Below are 23935 nucleotides of genomic sequence, written 5' to 3'. Positions count from 1 at the left end.
GAAGTGTGTTGCTAATACTTAACCGCTGTTAGTTTTGAGATCTTTCCTCTGGCAGTACTGTTTTCCTAAGACAGCATCACATTATTTTTAATTGAAAGATTATAGGTAGATAATCTTGGTTCAAGAGCAAGCGACTATGAAGAAGTGGTATACTAGGATAACACTGAGTACTATAATAAAATAAGACTTGAGTAGGTAACTATTTCATGTTTATGCATTAATGTGCTTTGTTCGAAGTGTGCACAAAGGGGGTGAGCACACGTGACTATAAATAGTACTGCTTTATTGGAGGAGGCCACCTTTCTAGTGTAGAGGTTCCCTTGTCCACAGCCAGCATGGATGTTGACTTTTTTCCTTAACATCATGTACCAATTATATTTCATTATGTATACAAATGTTATAAGGCCAAAGTCCATGACTCTGTGCTCTTGGGTCTCCCTTGGTAGTTCAGATTCAAGGTGTTCCTCCTGTACATTTTCTCTCCTCCCCCCCATCCCCCCCCCCCCCCCCCCCCGCCATTTCCACCATTTACCTGTATGGTCCTTGAGTAGCATGTTCAAGTCTGACCCATCTGCCCTGTCTGGCAGAAGGCTCAAAGCCAACAACAACCTTAGGATAGGAAACTAACTTTAGAACAAATTTTGTAGCTAACATGGAAGTTTTTTGGCCCAGCATAGTAGCGTGGAGGAGAAGCAGGGCAGAATGAAAAAAGACTGTAGTGCACTGTAGTCAGAGACTTGGAGCCTCACAAAGGAGGAGATGATGGAGGGGTGGGGAAAGAAGGGTTAATAGGGCAGATGAGTGGCATAGAGTCCATATCAGCCCTATACTTTTTCTGATGGAAGAGACATTGAAGTTCCTAATGATGATAGCAGCTGGGCTGGGCAGCTGTCCTTACTTTTTTACCCCCCACCCTGCTCATTCTTAACCCCAAAATCCTTAGATTAAGAGATAAAAGTTTTCCTGCTATAATTAGAAGTTTAAGCAGGTGCAGATGTATTGGTTCAATGATCAGCAATTAAGCACATTTGCTAAGTTTAGCCAGTGGGAATAATTTATTTACCATTTCGTTCAACTAAGGTTGAAGGTGGGGACAAGTTTAGATAACAGATTGAGGGAGTTTGTCTAGTGGAAGTCAGGTTGAACAAAGGGGAGACTAAAACACCAAAGATGAGTTTTGGTCACTTAACACTTTCTACATTTTGCTAAGGACTGGGATTCTTTTTTTTTTTTATCGTTTATTATTTTTGAGAGAGAGTGTGTGTGTCTGAGAGCAAGCAGGAAAGGGGCAGAGAGAGAGGGAGACACAGAATCAGAAGCAGGCTGCAGGCTCTGAGTGCTCAGATCAGAGCCCAACGCGGGGCTCGAACTCACAGACTGCGAGATCATGACCTGAGCTGTAGTCGGCCGCCCAACCGAGCCACCCAGGCGCCCCAGGACTGGGATTCTTGAGCTTCCCTTCAAACGGAAATATGAAAGTTTTATGCATTTATTATGCATACTCTTGTAGCTTAGTAGAAATATTTTCCAGGATACAGCCAAGTAAGTTTTTGTTGTCAGAGTCACAAATGCCTATTATAAAAACCCAAGTTGTTTTACTCCATTGGAGATTTGAAGCCGATGCCAGTTGAGAGTTGCTTATAAATTTAAATAGAATTAAAGCAGCAACACATTGGCAACAAAGGAAAATGAAAACTGATGGCAGACAGAGAAACTCTTATCTGAACAAGTGCACAGGCTCCCGCTTCCATTTAAATGGGGACAAGTAAGTTTTGTATACCTCTGCCATGACATGGGACTCGCTATGGCATCTGGACATACTGGGTCACGGTCAGTTTGAATTTTGCCTCAGATGAGCGTAGGCAATGGTGAAAGTTTGGAAGCTTAAGTCATATTTTTAAAATACGTAATGGCTGCTGGATTCAGTGTTAGTCCAACAGTGATCTCACCACTCATTCACATTCCAGTACACTTTCTTGAATGGACGGTTTACCAGAATTGCACGTGACCACCACAGCCACACCCTGGGGGGGAAGAGGGCTGGGCTACTGCTGGTCCAGTAGTATTGCTGTGTATTTATGATTCAGGCAGCAAGATACTGCAGAGCACTAAAGAAGAAAAATCTCTACTTAAAACAGAAGAGTTTTAAAACTCAGAGAACCAGACTTCAATATTTTTTTAAATGTAATCTTAAAATTTTATTTACTTTTTAAATTTTTTTTTATTTTAGAGAGAGATCACTCTCTCTAAATACGCGGGGGATAGGGGCAGAGGAAGAGGGAGAAAGGAAATAGACAACCTCCAGCAGGCTCCATGCTCAGCACAGAGCCTGACCTGGGGCTCGATCCCATGACCCTGGGTTCATGACCCGAGCCAAAGTCAAGAGTCAGACATTCAACCGACTGGGCCACCCAGGCGCCCTGAACCAGGCTTCAGTATTAGAGAAAATTCACTTTTGTAAGACACCTTGTTATCTGAAAAGACCCAAGTTTTTCTGCACAACATTATACTTTCCTTGGTCAGAGGTTGGTTGGGAGATTCCGTATGCATTCTTTGGAGGAGTAAGGCTCCAGTAGAGAACCCAGATGAGGCGGTCTGTGGGATGAGAAGGTGGCCAGCCGGGCAGGATTGCAGCCCGTATCCCTGATTTAGCCATAGCGACTCTGCTTTGCTATGTTTCCTAATCATTTGGCTTCTGTGTACGAACACAGCATAAAACTTTTTGCCCTGAGAAAAATTGAAAACCAGGCCCCCTCTGTTCCATAGAATGCTAAACTCCTTGGAGTAATGGAAAACTCTAGACATGTATTAATATGGTAGCTACTAGTTCAGTTGGCTATTTAAATTAAAATTAATTAAAATAGAGCCTTATTAAAGTTGAGCCTTAAGAGCAAAGCTTTATAAAGTGGGATGGGGATATGCGTATGAAATCCTTTTTTTGGAAAAGTCAGGTTATATATACATTATATAAAAAGACAACAGAATAGGACACAGCTACTAAAAACATAAAAGATCTGCTTCTTTCCTACGGACCATAGATCACATGCCAGAGGATCGCATTTTATTGCCTCATCTGATTCCTGGCATGGTAAATGTAAATGAACTGGTTTATTTGTAGGGCCTTTTAATTGAATAGCATTAAATTAATGCTTCAGGAGCACTGCTTTATTAAAGCTTATACAGTGTTAGCTGGCACTCAGTGAGCTAATGAGTTCTTCCTTTCCTGTTAGGAATCAGTCTTTGCACTTGCACCTCAAGCACTACGGCGTGAATTGTGATGACTGGCTATTGCGCCTCATGTGTGGGGGAGTAGAAATCAGAACAATCTATGCTGCTCATAAGCAGGCCAAGGCTTGCCTCATTTCCAGACTCAGCTGTGAACGAGCTGGGACCAGGTTTAATGTCCGGGGAACAAATGATGACGGCCACGTTGCTAATTTTGTAGAAACAGAACAGGTACGTAGTGTTTTATATTGCTTCGTGCATGTGTTAGGTGCGAGGGCCAGAAACTAATAGAACCACAGTTTTTGATCTGATTCAGAACTCATTTTCACGTCTGTAATGCCATTTCGGGGTGGTTCTTGGCTCCCTTCTGGCCTGAAAAAAGGCTTCCCTGAAACAGACTTATTTATAAACAGACTTAGGTGTGGCTCTTCAAATGAGTAACAAGGGGTTTACTAACTAGCATGACATGGTCAGTGTAGTACAGTTTGGTATTGAATTTTAAAAATCCTCAATGATAGAGCTAGACAACTTAATAGAGTGGCTTGTGTGTGTGTATGAAATGAAATCAAACCCAGCTCTTTTAAAGGTAGATATGGATATCATCTAAAATGAAAACTTATGACATTTTCAGCTAGAAAGACAAATACCATATGATTTCACTCATGTGGAATTTAAACAAAACGAACAAAGAAAAAAAGAAACACACCAAAAAAAGACTCTTAAAGACAGAGAACAAACTGGTGGTTGCCAGTGGGGAGGTGAAGGAAGGGGTGGATGAAATAGATAAATGAGGTTAAGGGCTTATGTTGAGGAGCACTGAGAAATCATCATTGAATCACTATATTGTATGCCTGAAACTAATACGACACTGTGTGCTAACTATACTTGAATTTAAAACAACTTAAAAAAGAATTATGACACTTTTGGCTCAGAACTGTATAATGGTAAATTCAGGCCACACCCCCCCAGCCCACCTCAGTTCTTCACATTAGTTTTTGAAAAATACTGAAAACTAAAGAAAAAAAATTAAATATAAAGGTATGTGTGTAAAATATTGAGATTTAGAAGGAATTCCTTTTTAAGACTTGTGCTTCTTATGCTTATGTGTTTGCTATTTTTTTGGTTAATATGCAGAAAAACTATCGCTCAATAAAAGAAAGCCAAACTTCCTTAGTAGCCTCTCCTGGATATTTTGTTAGGACAGTTGTGCGGGAGAGATTGGTCATAAGATATAACTCACGTGCAACAGTTGGTAGTAAATTTGTGTTTGTAAATGTAGAGGTCATACCTTTGTGGGAATGTTTCATCTGTTATTTTTCTCTGTAGGTTGTGTACTTAGATGACTCTGTTTCTTCTTTCATCCAAATCCGGGGGTCTGTTCCATTGTTCTGGGAGCAACCAGGGTTGCAGGTATCTGGTTAACATTGTTTTGTTTTTTTCTTTTGAATATTTTCCATATTTTCTAAGCTCTCAGGATAGTCCGTTAGTTCCTTGGATAGTCCTGTTATTCAGTCTAGTAATATTAGCTAGATTCACAAATTAGGGTTTAAATGCACGAGTTCCTGGAATTGTCTTAGATGCTTTTCCTTTAATGTTCTTTCAAATGTCCGTAGAAATTCAACTGCTGTATTTAATATTAAAATTTTAATGTTTCCATAACACACTGATATTCATGGTGTTTCATATTTACTCTCAGTATCTTTAACATATAGCAGTTTAGTCTCTTTAGGTAGAAGAATGTAGCAGTTAAAAAAAGCTTCTGAAACCAGACTTCTCAATTTGCATCCTTACTCTGCCACTACTAGCTGTGTGATCTTGGACAAGTGGTTTAACTCCTCTGTGTCTCAGTTTGCTTATCTATAAAATGGGAATAATAATAGTAGTAGTTCCTATTCATAGGGTTGTAAGGATACAATGAAAAGTACTAAGGCAATGCCTAGCACCCACGGGCAGCACTGTGTAAGGGTTAGCCATTGTTATCAATAATACATCCGCTACTGAAATTTTACTTTGTAATTTATAGGGACCTGTCATCTTTAATACGTTCTCTGGTCTGCTTTCTGATTTTTTTAAAACTTTGTTGATACAGGGATGCCTGGGTTTAAGCATCCGACTTTCGCTCAGGTCATGATCTCATGGTTCCTGGGTTCAAGGCTCAGTCAGTTAAGCATCTGTCTTCAGCTTGGGTCACGATCTCACCGTTCATGGGTTCGAGCCTCACATCTGGCTCTGCACTGACTATGTGGGGCCTGCTTCAGATTCTCTGTCTCCCTCTCTCTCTGCCCCTCCCCCCACTCAAAAATAAATAAACTTTAAAAAAATTTAAAAAATAAACTTTGTTGATATAAATATCTAATACTTAAAATATAAGATTCTTTCATGTAAGTTCATAATTTTAGATTACCCATAATAATGTGATTTTGCATTTTATTTTTATTCAGAAATCTTTAGTCCTTAAAGTATAAGTTATTTTCATTTTAGGCTTCTAGTATGTAATATCTACTAAGTTAAAAAACAGTTTTTGTTTTTTGTTTTTTTTTTTTTTTTAAGAGAAAGACAGAGACAGAGTGTGAGCAGGGGAGGGGCAAAGAGAGAGAGGGAGACACAGAATCCGAAGCAGGCTCCAGGCTCTGAGCTGTTAGCACAGAGCCCAACACGGGGCCGGGCCGGAACTCACAAACCATGAGATCATGACCTGATTTGAGGTTGGCTGCTTAACTGACTGAGCCACCCAGGCGCCCCTTTAGCCTATAGTATTTAGGAAATGGACAGCAGAAAAATCTTGCCTCCTTTTAGTTCACAGCTGGATCTCTTACATTTTAGGCTGGCTGTGGTAGAGAAAGATTGCAGACCATTTCAACCTTTGCGGTACCGCACTTTATGTAAGACAGGCCAAGAATTAACAAGGGTTAAAAGCAGTTACAATTCTTGAGTTCTTGTCAAGAATTTTTGCTTCTGCGGGTTTTCTCTTTGGCATGTAGGGGTAACTTAAGTAGATCTGTCTCTCTCCAAGTCTCTTTTGGGAAAGAACACCAACCCTACTCCACTTCTCCTAAGCCTGTGTGATCAGAGAAGGGTGTTTGGAATATTTGCTTGAAGAACATTCTGAAAGCGTTGTTTTGATGCAAGTTGAATGTTTTTGCTTTAGAGATAGGCTACTGTAAGAAATGGTAATAACCTCTGTTATGCTGCTTTCTGTGATATTTTATTAGAAGCTCAGGATTACAGTATTTGATTATTCAATATGGTTGGATCTTGAGTAGTTAACATTGAGGGGTCCTCCTTGGGTGAGGTTACCCTCCTCCCTCCTTCTGTGTTCTGTGGCTGGCCCAAACAGTCTGTCTGGCCAATGTCCTATTGTTTATGGGCTGAAAACTACAGATTTTTAAATCATGCATTTCTTGATAGTAATTTTTAAGACATGGAGATAGTCCAACAGCTTTGCTAAATTGTCACAGAGCTGGCCTATTGTTGTCTTGGGTGAGGATCGACTAAGTGGTTCTCAATTATTTAGCTTAGTAGTTTTTAAAATCAGCCTTTCTTTGAACAGAAATGGATTAGTTTCATAAGTATCCTTTACAGAAAAACATTTTCCCTATCATTCTAAGAGTAGGTAATACAGGAATGAAAATATTGAATCGATTAAAAAAAACTGAAAAATAGATATTTATTTTTAAAAATAAAAATATGAAGTCCCCAAATTTATTTTCCTTTAGAAGACAAACAAGGACTTTTGACAGAGTAGTTGGAAGTGCTTATTAGGTATCCTGTGTATTCTCAGGAATGGAATTAATTTTAAACTTTTTTTTTTTTTTTTTAAAGTTCATTGAGAGAGAAAGAGAGAGAGAGAGAGAGAGTGCATGCACACGCACAAGTGGTAGAGGGGTAGAGGGAGAGGGGGTGAGAGAATCCCAGGCAGGCTCCACGCTGTCAGCACAGAGCCCAGCACAAGGCTCGATCTCAGGAACTGTGAGATCATGACCTGAGCCAAAATCAAGAGTTGGAGACTTAACTGACTGAGCCCCCAGGCACCCAGGATTGGAATTAATTTTAGGGTTCCTTGATGTTAGCGTTGCCTCGTGAGATGTCTCACTTCAGAAGGCCTGGACAGAGAGGATGCCGAGGCACTTGTCCCTTGGCTTGTCTCTTATCCTCCACAGTTAATTCCTCTGAGGTTTTTTTAATTATAAGATTTTAAGGAATCATCTGAGGTTATTTTAAAATACAGATTCATGGCCTCAACTTCACATCAGCTGAAATAGAATCTCTTGGAATGGGGCCAGAAATCTGTATTTGTAACCAAGTTCCTTACCATTGAAATTTGAGAACTTCTGTGTACCTGATCCTATTCTCTTGACCTTGAGGCATCTTCAACCCCATGTGCTCCAACAGCCAGTCCTGAACCAGCGAAGGTAACCCTTCACACTTAGCCCCAGCATTCACCTAGGTACTGGGGCTCTCCCTTTCTTTCTGTTTCCACTCTTACCATCCATCCCAGTTAGGGTCCTCCGGATTTCTTCCCGCCTGGAAGATTCTCACAGCTTTCTAACTGGTCTTTCTAACTGGTAGTTTTTCCCACTTGCGATACATTCTACTCATCAGATCTACCAGACACCCTTTTCTTCAGGATCTGCCTTCCTCTGCCTGTCCAACTTCGTGCCTTGCTGTTTTCTAACACGTATCCTCTGCCCCCCAAATTAAGGTGTTTGGGGGCAACACAGTGTGGCCAACTCAGATCTCATTGAGTGGATTCAGTTACTCCTCCACACTGATCTGTTCCTTAAATACTTAAGTCCCTCCAATGTATATTATTTTATACTGGGCATACACTGTCGTGTACTGTGAGAGATTCAAAGATCACATTGGTGCTTCAGAGAGAGCTTACTTACAATCTGGGGAGTCAGGCCTTTTGTGGAAAAGGCAAATGTCAATATGAATCAGTTTGAGGAATTAGAAGAGTTGCCGTAATGTGCTACATGGGTAAGAATGATATGTTAAGGGGTGGCAGCTCATTCATTTTACTTATGACTTCCTTTCTCTGAAGTTATTTCACATATACACTTCATACTGTTACTCTGACATTATGTTGTAGCTCACCTTGGTCTTAGAAGATGGCAAGCATCATCAGATCTATGTCTAGGGTAGCGTTGCACACGCAATTCTTGGTTGAATTGAAGTCTTAGAAATATGTGAACATGAAGCAATAATATTGATGGAAAATGATGCTCCGTACCACCCGGTTAAATGGTTGTTAAAAATGATCTCTGGTACAACTTTTTATAAATTTATGATTGTTTAAAGCCTTAAAACTTTCTAGAGTACTACTTTCATGACACTTGATGTAAGAGCTCCTTGACTATAGAATTTTTTTAGGCAGTTGTCTTAAAGCGTAACTGAGTGATAAAACCAGTCGGGTTGACCCAGCATATTACCCTAAGAGTTATGATATATAACTGGTTATATAATATGTGTTGAAGAGCAAGGCAGTGGGGGGAAAAGCACAGCCATTGCTTGAAAAACAGAACTTCCATTCTTTTTTTTTTTTTTTTTTTTACCTTCTTGACAGTTGGCCATACTGTTCAAGATAAATATTAATCAGTAAGCACAATGCAAAGTCTTGGACTTTTATAGAGGTATGGGCAATTGCCTGAGAAAACTCCAAAGAAAAGGTATTGACTTCTGCTGAGTTTTCTTCAGTCTACAATGCTTAATGTCTTGTGGTACACAAAATTTTTAAATTTTGTAAAGACTATTAAGCACTATAAAGTGAAATTGAATATAGATGTGACATTAGGCTAATCACTTTCTTACTGAAAGGAAGAAACATTAAAGAGAGAATACTGATTATCAGGGGAGTTATTGGACTGTCTCACTTATCAGGACAGAAGCATGTTTAATGAATCATAATACTGTTAATTTTCGAATTGGATGAGCATGTTAGAGCTTATTTTCTGATTTCATGTGTCGAACTGTATGACTAATTTGGTAGCCCTCTTCTCAGGCCCGCCTTAAAGTCACTGTGTTCAGATCAGGCAGAATGAATTCTGGGGAAACTTTGATCCCAAGACCTCAGGGGGAAATGTTGCAAAGTGAAGTTCAGGGAAATAATCTGGTATCACCGTTATATTTCTTCTTGGCATTTCTTTATTTCTTTCTTTCTTTCTTTCTTTCTTTCTTTCTTTCTTTCTTTCTTTCTTTCTTTCTTTCTTTCTTTCTTTCTTTCTTTCTTTTTCTCTTTTTCAAAATATTTATTTTGAGAGAGAGAGAAAGAAGGAGAGGGAGCGGCCGAGAGAGAGGTGGGGAGAGAGAATCCCAAGTGGACTCCATGCTGTCAGCACAGAGCCCCAGACGGCTTGTTCTCAGGAACCATGAGATCATGACCTGAGCGGAGATCAAGAGTCCGGCGCTTAACTGGACTGAGCCACCCAGGCGCCCCTCTTATTTCTTTCTTAATTTTGTCTCATCTTTCTGCTACTCTCCTATGTGAGAAAAGAAAAACTGTAACAAAACAGAAAGGTAGATATTTTCCATCTTGTTCAATTCTCTTCACCCATGTTTTCTGATTCTATGTGTGTGACTGTGAGATTGACTTAGAAAGTCTGTTTTCCAGAAACAGTGTTTTGAATTGGTTGGATCTTTGGACGAAGGAGGAGTGAATAGAGCATTTAGCGTAACAAAGAAAAAAATATGTGGACCTCGTACTTGTAGGCAGCTTGGAAGAGTAGGAATCAAGTTCAGGGGACCTAAATCCTCATATGAATCTTTTTTGGAATTAGTTCTGTTGACCTAAAGGGGCAAGTTATTTCACTAGTCTGCATTTCAGTTTTTTTATTGCCCAAGTGGCAGTACTGTGTTCACTTACACAGGACGTGTAGTTTGAGCTTAAAACAAGGTAATGTATATGAAAGACCTCTTAGAAGTATCTTTCATAAGTAAAAATTCCTGTTAGTTGATGAGTTTTCATAATGGTGTCTTATAACTTCTGTCCTTTTTATATGAGGTCATGTTTTTAAAAATAAAGGGAAAGGAAACCCATTGAACTTGTTTTTCTTTTAAACCGTAATATGAATGAACATCAATTATCCAATGTAGTATTGTGTGTTCAGCAAATGAATTATCACATACTATAAACAATGATATTTCTTTTGTCTCCATGTCAGCTTTTGGTATGATTACATGTATTTCTCTCGCTGTAGGTGGGATCTCATCGTGTTCGTATGTCAAGGGGATTTGAAGCCAATGCACCTGCTTTTGACAGGTAAGACTGATTATTTTTACCTAATGCTCTAAGTTTTGGTATCGTTAAGCAGCGAACTAGTTATTGTATTTACCGATTCATTTCTGCTTGTTTGGGCCCTAAGTAAAATTTCTTCTGACTTCTAATTTAATCAGAAGAAGGTGATACCTAGTATTATGACTTTGGGGGTTGGTATCACTAGGTTGTGGGTCTTCATCTCTTGGTCTGAAAACAACCTGTTTGGATACGCTGTCTAATAAGGTAGCCACTAGCCTCATAGAGCTACTGAGCACTTAAAATGTGACTGGTCCAAATTGAGATGTGCTGTAAGTGTAACATGTACACTGGATGTCAGAGAGTTAGTGCGAAATAAAAGGTAAAATATCTTATTAATATTTGTTTTATAGTACATGTTGAAACGATATTTTGACTGTATTGGGTTAAATAAAACATAGAAATTCGTTTCATTGTTTATTTTTGCTTTTCTTAATGTACCTTCTAGAAAATTTAAAATTGTATCTGTGGCTCATGTTACATTTCCTTAGGAACGCATTGCTCTGTAACCCCTGGAATGGTTAGAAGCTGGAGAGAAAAAGACAAAAAACAAACAAAAAACACCTCCTATTTGGGGCCTTATTTTTCTTAAGACTAGAATGGTTAGGGAGGTCTCTCTGATGCCCACGGATCATGCTTTGTCCTCACATGAGGAGCAGCCCTCTGCCCTAGCTGCCCTCCCAAGCTGGGTGGCCTGCGTTCTCCGCCCTGGTCTGGCACCAGCCTCCCAGAGGGGAGAGGGGGCTGGGCGGGTCCGGCAGCTCCAGCACAGACGGAAGTCTCAGCTTTGAGGAGTCAGCGAGGAAAGGGCCTTACCTGAAGCTTCATAAATTCAGAGTTTTGAGAGGAACGGATTTGTGGAATGAATCTGTATCCAGTGTTGCCAGTTGTAGAGGTGTGTGTAGAATACTGCCCTGTAGGTTCTATTTAATGGATTTCTGCTTGTTGGGGGGAAAATTCCGACGACCACTTGACACATACTTCTTTCTTTCTTTTCCTTAACAGGCATTTTAGAACGCTTAAAAACTTATATGGTAAACAAATAATAGTAAATTTGCTTGGATCCAAGGAAGGTGAACATATGCTAAGTAAGGCTTTCCAGGTAGGCATGATCAGCTTTTCTTCTGTTCCGTGGACACCTAGAATGATACTAAAAAATTATGTAGCGCAATAATGAACTTACTTCCTAGGAAAAGGTTGGGTACCTGTTGGAACCATTAACTCTTTGGGCTACCAAGAAACAGTTTTGTGTAATGTTGCTGACATTAGGGTTAGGGAAAGCTTCCAAAGCAGTTGACTCTGTTTTCTGAAATGTTACTTATTTATCTTGTGGAAAAGCAGAAGAATGTCTTCCCCTCTGAAAAGTGTTCATCTGTCACTGGTAAAAAGACACCGGACGGTTTCCTTCTCCATCCACGCATTGCCTCTGCCTGTTTCCTAGAAACTATAGTCATGGCTTGAAACCTATGATACGGTGAATACTGCACGTAAGACCATCCCTTCTCGTACCGATTGGAGAAAACTCGAGAACTGCGAGTAAAGACGAACCCAAATGATATATGCCCAACTTCTAAAGAAAAAGTATTCTTCATCAATGCTTACTATTAAAGCAACAATGAATTAATAGCAATGATGGTGTTCCATAAGATGATAAGCCTAAATTAAACAAAACAGAGAACATTTTCTGAAGTTCAGTCTAATGAAGTCCAGAAAGTAACTTGTTTGACTGTTTTGTGTGACGCTTGTGAAATAAATATTGTTAATAAAACAGATTATGCTTTAGAGAATGACTTTTAAAACATTTCAGTGTGAGTATAAAAACGTGAATTTTTTGGTCCTTAATAGGTTCTGTCTTAAGTCAGTTACTTTATTTTGAGATTCTATAACAGGTACAATTATTAAATGTGTAAAAAATGAAGTGTTGGTGGTTAGAAATAATTTTAATTTTCTGAACCAGATGAGAACATTATTTAAGTTCTCTGATGTTAATTATGTCACCTGATCTCTCTGGGACAGTATGCGAGGTTTCACGAAAAAGATGTTATTGGATACCATCAAGTAATTTTCCATTTTACTGCCAGTGTCAACTAAAGCTTTGTGGGAGATCAGTGAGATTTCACGGGACCGTGCTGAGGTTTAACTTTAAAATGCGACGTTCCATTCTAACATTACTTGATAAGATCATATTTAATTAACATTTAGATGAGTATTTGCCTTTTTACTTTCAGAGTCATTTGAAAGCTTCTGAACATGCTGCTGACATCCAGATGGTGAATTTTGACTATCATCAAATGGTTAAAGGAGGAAAGGCAGAAAAATTACATAGTGTTCTTAAACCTCAAGTCCAAAAGTTTGTAGATTATGGATTTTTTTATTTCAATGGAAGTGAAGTTCAAAGGTTTGACTGCTGTTTCTCTTTTCTTTGAGTTGGAACTTTGCTATATTTTAAAAATTATTCTTAACGCAGAACTCTTGAATTACTTTTTTTTATATCAAAGTTTATACTTAAGTAAAATAATCTTTATTATACTTGATTTTAGGCTTGTTTTTCTTTCTTTAGAACGGAATAGGTAATAATAATACCTTCTATTATTGGGCACATCTAGTGAGCCAGGCAGTATACTCAGTCTGTACATGTTTCTGTAACAGCAGTCGTAGGAAGAAGTTCTATTATCCCCATTTTCGTTTGGGGAGATTGAGGCATAGGCTCTAATTTGCCCCAGATCACATAGCTAAAAAGTGTTAGAGCGAGGATTTACCTGGCTCCAGCTCTCATGCTGTTATCTAGGAGACTATTCTGCCTCTCTCTTAGAACTAATATGTTACGATGTCTTGACCTCAGTAAGGACTATTATATGCAAATAGAAGTAAAAGACATTGCTTATTGTCTGCTTTAGCACAATTTCAGTCTTCAGCTTTTGATAATGAAGTAGAGGAGGAAAGGAAGTATTGAAAAAATGAAGTTCAGAGTATAGGATGAAGTCAACTTTAGTGAACAAACTCCGATTTTTAGTTTTCGACTTTGTGCGAAATTTAGTATCAATGCCATAGAATCTGTGTAGGTTGGTGGAGATAACAGATCTTAGGTTTTTAAAATTTCTTCCATATATATTTGATCATCTTTTATGTGCAAAGAGCCCTGCGGTTATAAATCTGAATGTATGTTTAGCTCCTGACCACGGGCCTAATTAGAAATAAGTGGGCATGGATAAATAGATGGTGATAAAGAGTATATGACAGAATGTTAACAGTTGTAGAATCTAGATGGTGGGTATGTGGATGTTTGCTGTAAAATTCTTTCATCTTTTTTGTATGTTTGAAAATTGTAGTAATAAAAAGGGGTAGAAAGTGGATGCCGTATTTTGGTGGTCACCTTAATTTTCCTTATTTTGTTTTAGCTTTATTATTTTTGTTTCAAACTAGCTGTTACACTTTACTGAATTTGTTGCAGATGCCAGAGTGGCACAGTTCGAACAAACTGCTTGGATTGTCTGGATAGAACAAATAGTGTGCAGGCATTCCTTGGCTTAGAGGTAAATAATAATAATAAGTTGTAATGTATGTATGTGACTTGCATCAAATGCCTCATTCAGTGCTTTTGTAATATTTATGTTTCTCATTAGTTACTTTTCATAAAATGAAATTATGCTTCATTAAAGGCATTTTTTTACTTCTCGTATGTTTTTAACCTCCCCCCCCCCCCCCCCGATTCCTTTTCATTTAAATATTTCCTTTACCTGTTCCAAACACTCTCTTCAGGTAGCTGATGTTTCCCTGTATTGTTCCTTAGCTTTCTGTTGAAAAACTGCTATGTACACTCTTCCGACAATTGCTTCTTTTGCCTTTTGGAATGGAAAAAAATTATATATATATTGCTTATTGTCTGCTTTAGTACAATTTAAAAATTGTATACACACACACACACACACACACACATAATTTATATCGGCCTTTATTCTTCATGTAATTTCTTCAGAATTGGTGAGGATCTGTTTTCATATTCTGTGGGATTAGATTTTTGACCATCGGTAACCCGATGCAGTTTCTACAGTGTTTTCAAATCAGTAGCTGCAAACAGATGGATGGTTATTAGTGGGAGTGAGAGTGCATGAGATTCAGCTTCTCTAACGAAGTCTTTGTTTAAAAGTGTTTTTCTTTGCCATCTATCCATAAGTTCAGTCTAATATAGACATAGTCTCCCTGTATGACAAAGCAGCAATGCTGAGCTTTCTAGGTCTTTCCTGTTATGCAGGAGCGGGGGTCATTAGGCTGTGGTGGGTCTTCATTTCGTGTCACAGGAACTTAGTATAGTTCTCAAATACTATAAAAACAGGAGTAGGAAACAACACGTTCTTATTTCCTCCGGTGAATGATCTTAAATTTGGCCAGGACATTGGCTCATTAGCTACTCTGCAGCTGGGGTTCTTTCTGTCTCAAAAATGAAAGGGTAGTGTGTAGAATTCTCTGCTACAGAAGTGTAGCTACAGTTCTGTTCATGTAGCTAAATAGGTTCTACCGTTTTGCCTCTTTAAAATTCTGTCATTGAGACTTATGATTATAATTTATGTAGAAAATATGACAGAGACAAGAAAAGTGAAAGCAGACAGTTGGTCACTTGACATTAATCGCATGGCTTGGGTTTGTTTTGAGTTGTGTTTTTAAGTGGCTGAATACGTTTCTTTAGATTCTGAGAGTGAACTTATGGAAATGTTTGAAAGTCTTTACTCGAAGCATAACAAGTGTTAGTCCTCAGAATCTGACTTAACCAGCTATCCACTGTTGGTAGTTAGGTGTGAGAGAGCTCCCTCATATGTAGCAATTGGTTGACTGTTTACAAAATTGACTGCTAAAGTAGGCAAAGCCGAACTAGGGCGAAGACTAGTTTTGCCAAATTCCTTGAAAAGAGGGAGCTATAAATGATAAAATAAGTCCTAGGGGCTAATTTTGATTTATTCTTCATGCTAGCCAAGAGCACCTCTGGTGCAAATCTCCAGGTAATCAAATGAACCTAGTTTAGTGTTTTTTATATTATTTTAGTTTTTGATCCCTCTCTAAATATGGATAATCATAATACTTGCAGATAAAACACAAATGGCAAGGAATTAAGTAAAAATGCAAGACATAGAATATGACTGGCTTCCAAATAAGACAAATAGACTGGGTAAGGACTGCACCTTGCTCTGACTGCCAAATTTCAAAGCCAAAGTTCATTCAGAGTAAAAACCAGGGACTCTTCCAGAGACATTTATTGTTACCCATGAAGGAATTGGGGCAGCCTGAAGACCTTGCATTCTTGCAATATACATTGTATATTGTAATATTGTAATATACATTGTACATACAATGTATATTACAATATACATTGTAATATACATTACCGATATAGATTTTATACATGAAAGACTGCCATGACTTTATTCAGAAACAGGACTAATTTATTTGTTTTTGTGACAGTTCAAGAGCAACTCTACTTTTCTCATAATCTCTTGATTTTAATTACCCACATGTGTAGAACCCAATCAAAAAATTAAATTAATTCCCTCTATATTTAAATAACCTAGCCAGATTTTTTTTTCCTGTGCTTTATTGCATGCTGTTGAATAAAAGTGAACAATCAGTCCATCTCTCACACTTCTGTACATTGTGACAGCCTCCTTTTCAAGGTAAGATAAGTACAAGAATAAAAACTCAATAATCAAGCCCTAAAGGTACTGGGCTCATAATAAGTGTGGCATTTTACAGAGATATTTTACAGAGGCATTTACAGAGACATTTTAATGAGGTTAATTTCATCATTTAACCAGAAAGAAGTTGTTAATTACTACAAGGGAATATTAAGACACTTTTAAGATTCAATGGCAAACTGAAATGGTGGGACAGAACACAGTTAGTCTCGTAAATTGGTAGGTTTTCAAAATCCAGTCCCACATGGCCCTATAAAATGCAAACTTTGGTTTGAGCCTTGTCGTTCTTGAAAAGTCTCATCACAGTTAATGTATTAATATACTTACAGAAGTTTCTCTTTTGCTGTTTTAGATGCTAGCTAAACAATTGGAAGCTCTTGGCTTAGCCGAAAAGCCTCAGCTGGTGACTCGCTTTCTGGAAGTTTTCCGGTCAATGTGGTCCGTGAATGGTGATTCGATCAGTAAGATATATGCGGGCACTGGAGCCCTCGAAGGAAAGGCGAAGGTAGAGCTAGGTTTCTCCTGACATGACGAGAGAGCCTCATTTTCCTTTCAATGACACTTTTAAATGGTCTCTTTTTAAATTAACAGTTGGGCTTTTATAGGTATCTGCTTCCAGTTCTGTTTTATTATCCTTCCGTGTCCTCTTTAATACTTCCTTCTGTAGCGGATACTAATGATTGGGTAGAAGAGAGTAATGTCCCTCAGCTTGGGGGGTCTTACGTATGACATAGTCATTTGGTGATAATCCGTTAGGCCTACATATGTATTGCTTACATTTTGTTTCATGATTTCTCAGAACTTACTTATCTGTTTCGCTTTTTATGTTGTTTGTTTTGATTATAGAATTTTTAAAAGTCCTAGTCCTCCTAATAAGGGGTCCTCTGTCATTTGGCTTTGTGTTCCCAGCACTTGATATAGTGCCTACCATTTAATAGGATTGTGACAAATACTGGTGGGATGAATAAATCAGTGGACGATTTATGCCACACTTACTATGAGCCCAGTACCTTTAGGGCTTGATTATTGAGTTTTTATTCTTGTACTTATCTTACCTTGAAAAGGAGGCTGTCACAATGTACAGAAGTGTGAGAGATGGACTTCCTCATAATTCTGTGCCTCCTCATTGCTTTTTAATATCTGGCATTATCAATAGACTGCTTCCTACTCTGGTGTTTGGCACTTATTAAGAGACTTTGGAAACGCACTCGAGATACTTTTCATTATTTTATATACTTAAATAGTGACTTTTTAAGGCTCCTGTTTTCAGTTGGATTTTATTAACATTTTAAATCTCTACAATTCTTCAGATTACCTCAGGAATAGAAAATAAGGGCATTTGCCATTTTTATAATTCTGCCACCCCTACAGTACAGCAGCTGAAATTCTTTGAAGACCACTCATCATCTCTAAGTCTTTTTTTCCAAACCTTCCTCCTCTTCTGCGTCTCCTAAAATGCCATGTCTGTCTCTGTTCAGTTATTGGCCTTACCTGTCACAAATGATTTTGTTGACATTGACAAATAATTACTTCTTAAATGGTCCCTCTTTTTGAAAACCTGAAATTGTTAAACCTCCTTTAGTACTCCTTTAAAAAGGAGAATATAATTCTTACTGTTAAAACTCGATTCTCTACAGGAGCTGCTTAAAATATTCTTTAATGCTCTTCCTTTTTGTTTCTGCAGCAGCCAAGACAGTATGTATACAGAGGTTATGTATATTTTCAGTGGTCTTGTGTCTCTAACTAATAGATGCGAATTCTCATGTATTAAATATACTAGTCTGAACTGAACTAAAATCTAACATCTGAACTGCTCTTTCTTTTCCTTTCTCTGGGTTCCTTTTGGCTAATTGCCTGATAATGTGAATGGTGAGTGTCTTTTCAAATACTGTCATTTGTATATGTCATCACATGGAAGAAAATAACATTTTAATTTTCAAATTACCGTCACTTCTATAAGGGATGAAAATTACATATTGCAAATGAAAGGGTTTTTTTTTAAAGGCCAGAGTTTGGTGTTTTGTTTTGTTTTTTCAACAGTCATCCAAATCTGTAAGATCAAAAGAAATCTTCATGGTAACTAACACGCCTGAGTAAACTATATGTTCATTAAAAGTTACGATCAGGAAATGCAGGCTTCCGGTTATGGGAATACGTCACAGGAATGAAAGGCACAGCATAGGGAATATAGTCAATGGTATTGTAGTAGTGTTGCATGGTGACAGATGGTTAGCTACACTGGTGGTGAGCACAGCTCAATTTATAGTTATCTCATCGCTGTGGTGTGCGACACTAACGTAACGTTGTGTGTCAGCGATACTAAAAAAGAAGTTATAATCAACTCACTGGAGGAATTGGCCTAAGTTTATTATTTTTATGGTTTGTATTTACATCGGCAATAAAATGAGCTAAGATATACGAACTGTAGTTCACATTTAGTATTTATTTATGAACTATAATTATAAATTTCTTTTTAGGCCAACCCTTCATTCTTAGGTTCAGTTTTAGTTTTAACTACTAGTATAAGTTATTGAGGAGTGATTCCAGTCTTATTTTTCTACACGTTATTTTTCTACTGTCGAAGTACTTGGAAGTTTTTCTAAGAGCATGTAAGTGGACCGCATCCTCCTTGATCTCCCCTGCGGCCCCCCCACCCCCCGTCCCATCCTTAGTGCTATAGGTTACAATGTAGGAAGTAATTTCCTTGTTTTAAATAAGTACATGTCACTTCATTTCCTTTCTAGTAAGCAACGTTAGACATTTACTGCTCTTTTTTTTTTTTTTTTTTTTTAATTTTTTTTTTTCAACGTTTTTTATTTATTTTTGGGACAGAGAGAGACAGAGCATGAACGGGGGAGGGGCAGAGAGAGAGGGAGACACAGAATCGGAAACAGGCTCCAGGCTCCGAGCCATCAGCCCAGAGCCCGACGCGGGGCTCGAACTCACGGACCGCGAGATCGTGACCTGGCTGAAGTCGGACGCTCAACCGACTGCGCCACCCAGGCGCCCCGACATTTACTGCTCTTGATGTCATTAGTGAATGCGTTTGTGGTACTGAGCTTTTTCCACGTTTTTGTGCAGAACTGTTATCCAGAAGGAAAAGAAACAAAGGCATCTTGAGCCATTTTTGATATGATTTGATACTCAAAGTAGAATGATTAGGTCCTTTTTATTGCAGTAAGGTCAGATAAAACTGATTTAAACTTTCAAAATGCCTACTGAATAAAATCAACAATATTTGGAACAAAAATCCATGCTCTTTTCTTCCCCAACAGGCTGGAAAGTTAAAAGATGGTGCTCGTTCTGTTACTAGAACGATTCAGAATAACTTCTTTGACAGCTCCAAGCAAGAGGCCATAGATGTTTTACTACTGGGAAATACTCTAAATAGTGACTTAGCTGACAAAGCTCGAGCACTTTTAACTACCGGAAGTTTGCGTGGTATGCGTACTTTGTATTTTGATTACTTTATGTTATTTATATCCCTTCTAATAGTCCAAGGAGTAACTGTAAATTTATTTACATAAACATTTTTTACATCAAGTTGATTAAAACAGTTTGTGGAGGAATTTCCATCGATGTAATTTTTAAAAATTGCATTCTCTAAAGGAAGTTCATCTCTTTGGAAATGTTTTTACATTCAGTGGTATTACTAAGCTGTAAAATGAGGCCCATGCAAGGCAGGATTTCATAGAATATTCAGCTAGTGCTTTGAATAGAGCATTCACTACCTAGTTATGTAGACAACAGTTGCTTTATTCAGAAAAAGAATGCCTATATTAGTGATTTTGCTAATTTCCAACCCCAAATTTCTATAACTTGGTCTTCCCTTACCTTGCTGTTGTTTGAATGAGCATTAAATCATATTAGATAATAATTTAAAATCTTGCTTATTTTTAGATACTATTTAATATGAGACATAAATATATATGGCTTTCAAGGTGGCTTTTTAACTTTCACTGAGTCTTTTATTAAAATCCAAAGAAGTTGAGCTCCTGTCAGTGTGTGTGTATTTAGCATCATCATGGGAAAAACTCAACAGGCACTGTAGAACTTAATGAATTGACTTCCTTAATTCCGTATTTTTTCTGTCTTCACTTTTTTTTTTAGCACTCTGAACATTTTTACTTCTTCTGTTATCCCCAGCCAAACCTTACAGTTTCCCTGTGCGTGTTAAGAGAAATTGTTCCTCATCAAATAATGTATTCTTGGATAATTACTTGGTCAACTAGGTTATCATGGATTCTTTCAGAATTGTGCATGGTGCTGTGGGTAGTTGGGTACAGTTGGCTCCTTGGGGATCTATTAGTAGGCCCCGGGGACTGAGGCCTACTAGCGCTCTAAAAAAACAAAGTCTGATCTTAGCTACCACTTTTAACTTCAGGCTTTCTTCCCGGCTCCCAGCACTAGAGACTTGGCTGATTTGCATCTTGCCACTTCCTTCCACCTATGCCTTCTTTGATATGGAGGCATTGCTAAGCAACAGTTGAAAGTAAGCAACTGAAGGAAAGAAAAGGAGAAGCGAGGAGCTTAAGAATTCCCAAACCTGATTATCAGTTTTTTTAGTTGCCTGCACATGTTACTGTGTGTCAAAAGCGCCTAAAAAAAAAGTACAGTCAGTTCTGCTCTAATGCTTGTTCTGAGAATGGGAATTTGTTCCACCGTGGACGCTCTGTTAGGGAACGTTTTGAGCATAATGCCAGTTCTGCATTCCTTTATGCATGGTCTCACCCGGCAGAACTGAGACGGGTAGAAATACACAAAACACGCACACACATGTGCATACACTTCAAACCTTTCTCTGCTTCCATTCACCAGATGTGTTATGAGACATACCCATTCACACCTGGTGTTACAAATTTCCATCCCAATTCCAGAAGACCCTTCTTCCATCATTCACAACTACAGTTGACCCTGGAACGACACGGCGGCAGGGACACTCACCCCCCACAGTCAAAAATCCATGTATAGCTTCTGATTCCTCAAAAACTTACCTACCAATAACCTGTAGACCAGAAGCCTTACATAAACAGTTGATTAACACATAATTTGTATGTTATGTGTATTATGTACTGTAATCTTACAGTCAAGTAAAGTGTTAAGGAAGAGAAAATATGTTTGGAGTACTGTATTTACCAAAAAGGAATTCACGTATAAGTGGGCCTGTGCAGTTCAAACCCGTGTGTTCAAAGGGTCGGCTTGCTTGTCAGCTGCCATTCTCCTCATGCCCACTTCTACAAGCAAACTTCAGGTCTTTTTCATGATGAAGTGCCATATTTAAGGAGTATTCAGGTACCTCAAGCACATGTTAAATAACATGTGAAACCGTACTACTGTTTTTACTAGGGTCCCATCTGTTTTGGAGTGTCACTGCTAAAATTTGGGAGTGTTGTCCCCTAATCCCATTTTCCCCATAAGCTCTGTGGCTATGGGAATCTGTACTGTTTTGCACTGCATGGTGATTTTTGTGGAATGTGTATGTTTTGTTACAACTGAACTGATTGTACTTAATCGGCCGAGTCCCAGAAAGAATACTAGAAGATGTATATTAGGGTCCTCATGTGTTCAATACCCTCTAACCCCTTGGGTTTCTAGATTCATATTCTCTCTCACACGTATGTGCGTGCACACACACACACACACAGGAGCAGCTTGAAAAACAGGCCAAGGACCTCCTGATTGTGACACCCTGGACATCACTGAGTCACTGTAGGATTTTTCATAGATGCAGAGGGTTTGCGTCAGGTATTGTCACTTATGTTTAATCTTTGGTGTCTTATAGCCCTCAGAAAAAATAATCAAATTGATGTAAAAGAAAAAAGTGAAGCCATCTTAGGATGTATTGTCATAACACTCTAGATTTTAATTGTAACTTGTTGTTTTACTAATGATTCTTTGTTTTCTTCTTGATGCATCCATAGTTTCTGAACAGACATTACAGTCAGGTACAGTATAGAAAACCAATCTGTAAATAAAAGCAAATTTTTCTTTATTTTTCTGAAGTTGATATTGTAAATCGACAAAAGCCGTATAAATGGAAACTTTCTCTTATTTTGCCCTCAGTTTCTAATAGGATAAATTAATACCTTGTTTTAATCTGAGAAAAAAATTTTTAAGTTTGAGAAAACAAAGTACTTCGTTTAGGAGAAAATACATAATGCTGCCCGTCTTCTTCTAGTAAATGCTTAATTCTAATTAAATATAGCTCATCCAGTTTTAATTTCACCTTTATATTTCAATGAACACACATTGTTAGTATTATACCTTGCTTTTACTAGGCTAATGGTAAAAACCCCAGTGTGACTATTTTGGATTAATTTCAGAGTACTATCTGTGATATCTATCAGCAGTGTTTCTCACACATAGTATTTGAAAAACAATGACTTATTTTTTCATACTGTAGATGAAATATTTTCTGTAACTATAAGACATGCACTAAAATGTGATCTGAACTGTTTTAAAAAGCGTCAAAATTGGTAACAAAGTTGGAGTAAGTGATTAGGACCTAAAGATCGTTATTTTTCTTGCCTTTCCTATTCGTAAGAATCTTATGCCTTCATTTTCTGGACAAGGTTTATGAACTTGTCCTTAAACACGGACATGTGGCAAAAGGAACAAAAACGGCCAAACGGCAAAATTTCTTGCCAGAAATGTATCGGAAAAAGACATCTTTTCTTCCTTTTACTGAAGATTTGGTATCTTAAGATTTGTTTTGCTTAGTTACTGTTCTGAACGTTTTGAGAGACTATTGGTTATTTTTGTGAGAAGTTTGGAAGAGGAGGGTACTTGGATGTATTTTGAGTTATGTAATGAAATCCATTTTCTGAAATGATATGGCATTTGGGAATGGACATCTGTTTGAACACGGGCTCATTTCTGCACATTGAGGTGCCAACCAGTTAAGAATAAGCTAGAAAATTGTTACAACTTTTTATTCCATTTATAAACTGATCTGACTTAATTCACACAACATGGCCGCATGTTTTCACACGATTCATTATTTGTCTTGCTGAGTATTTTAGGCTGTTAAATCACTCTAGAACTTGTATTTTGATATAGAGTGGATCACAGAGGCTGTTTTCATAGTAGGAACAGTGGCAGTGATTTCACTCACAAAGACCATGTCATGGAGAAGGATTCGTTGGGTACGGCCAGCTTCCAGTTAACCAACAGACCAGAACGAATCATGTGCTTTCATTACCACCTGACACCTTATACGAGTAGTCACGTCAAGTAGGAAGAGGGCTACAAATCTGCGTGTCTGCTCCTGGGAACAGCAGGCGTGACCTGATCACCTCAGCAGTTCCCTCAGGAGATTCACGGGTCACACTGTTTTCCTTGTGATGCCATAATCTGCCTTTTTACTCTAATTCTCTTGTGTATCTTGGTACCCTAAAACAATAAATAGTAATCAAATCGTGTATTAAAAGGTGAGAATCATTGTGATTTCCTTTTCCTCTTGCCAGTTAGTTGCCAAGTAAGTGTTTATTCGGTTTTTAGATTGAGGTCCTATTAAGGTTCTAGCCACGTTAAGTGCCGAAAATTTAATCAAAGAGAAGTGTGATTGAGAAGGAAGCTAGATGGTGGTCAAAAAGTATGCACGTAAGAGACTGAGGGTCCAAATGTATTGAGCATTCATTTAACAGTGATGCGTCGAGCACCTACTGTGTCCCAGACACTGTTCTAGTCACCGGAGATAATGTAGTAAGCAAAAGAGACCACCATTTCTGTCCTC

At 38.2% G+C, this 23935-nt stretch overlaps 1 protein-coding gene and 1 long non-coding RNA gene across 14 annotated transcripts in view; one reads left to right on the top strand and one right to left on the bottom strand.

Moving 5' to 3' along the window:
* The window catches only part of SYNJ1 (synaptojanin 1), a 91213-nt gene that overhangs the window by 26021 nt on the left and 41257 nt on the right, over nucleotides 1–23935 (top strand). For 9 of the 13 annotated variants that reach the window (XM_058731891.1, XM_058731889.1, XM_058731888.1 and 6 more), the window contains exons 5-13: nucleotides 3231–3456; nucleotides 4552–4635; nucleotides 10422–10483; nucleotides 11522–11618; nucleotides 12745–12914; nucleotides 13968–14049; nucleotides 16553–16705; nucleotides 19476–19641; nucleotides 22122–22145. In XM_058731891.1, the coding sequence (XP_058587874.1) occupies nucleotides 3231–3456; nucleotides 4552–4635; nucleotides 10422–10483; nucleotides 11522–11618; nucleotides 12745–12914; nucleotides 13968–14049; nucleotides 16553–16705; nucleotides 19476–19641; nucleotides 22122–22145 (1064 nt within the window). The remainder of the gene's footprint in view (nucleotides 1–3230; nucleotides 3457–4551; nucleotides 4636–10421; nucleotides 10484–11521; nucleotides 11619–12744; nucleotides 12915–13967; nucleotides 14050–16552; nucleotides 16706–19475; nucleotides 19642–22121; nucleotides 22146–23935) is intronic. The other 4 variants (XM_058731893.1, XM_058731886.1, XM_058731892.1 and 1 more) reach the window with 2 other exon arrangements.
* Nucleotides 22041–23464, bottom strand: LOC131512792 (uncharacterized). The gene is made up of 2 exons (XR_009262314.1): nucleotides 23315–23464; nucleotides 22041–22165 (listed from the first exon to the last, which is right to left on the bottom strand). It is a non-coding gene; the product is annotated as an uncharacterized LOC131512792 (long non-coding RNA).

The sequence above is a fragment of the Neofelis nebulosa genome, chromosome 5 (assembly GCF_028018385.1).
Source record: "Neofelis nebulosa isolate mNeoNeb1 chromosome 5, mNeoNeb1.pri, whole genome shotgun sequence".
NCBI classification, from domain to species: Eukaryota; Metazoa; Chordata; class Mammalia; order Carnivora; family Felidae; genus Neofelis; species Neofelis nebulosa.
Note: the sequence above shows the minus strand (reverse complement) of the source record. Positions and strands in the feature narration are given on the sequence as shown.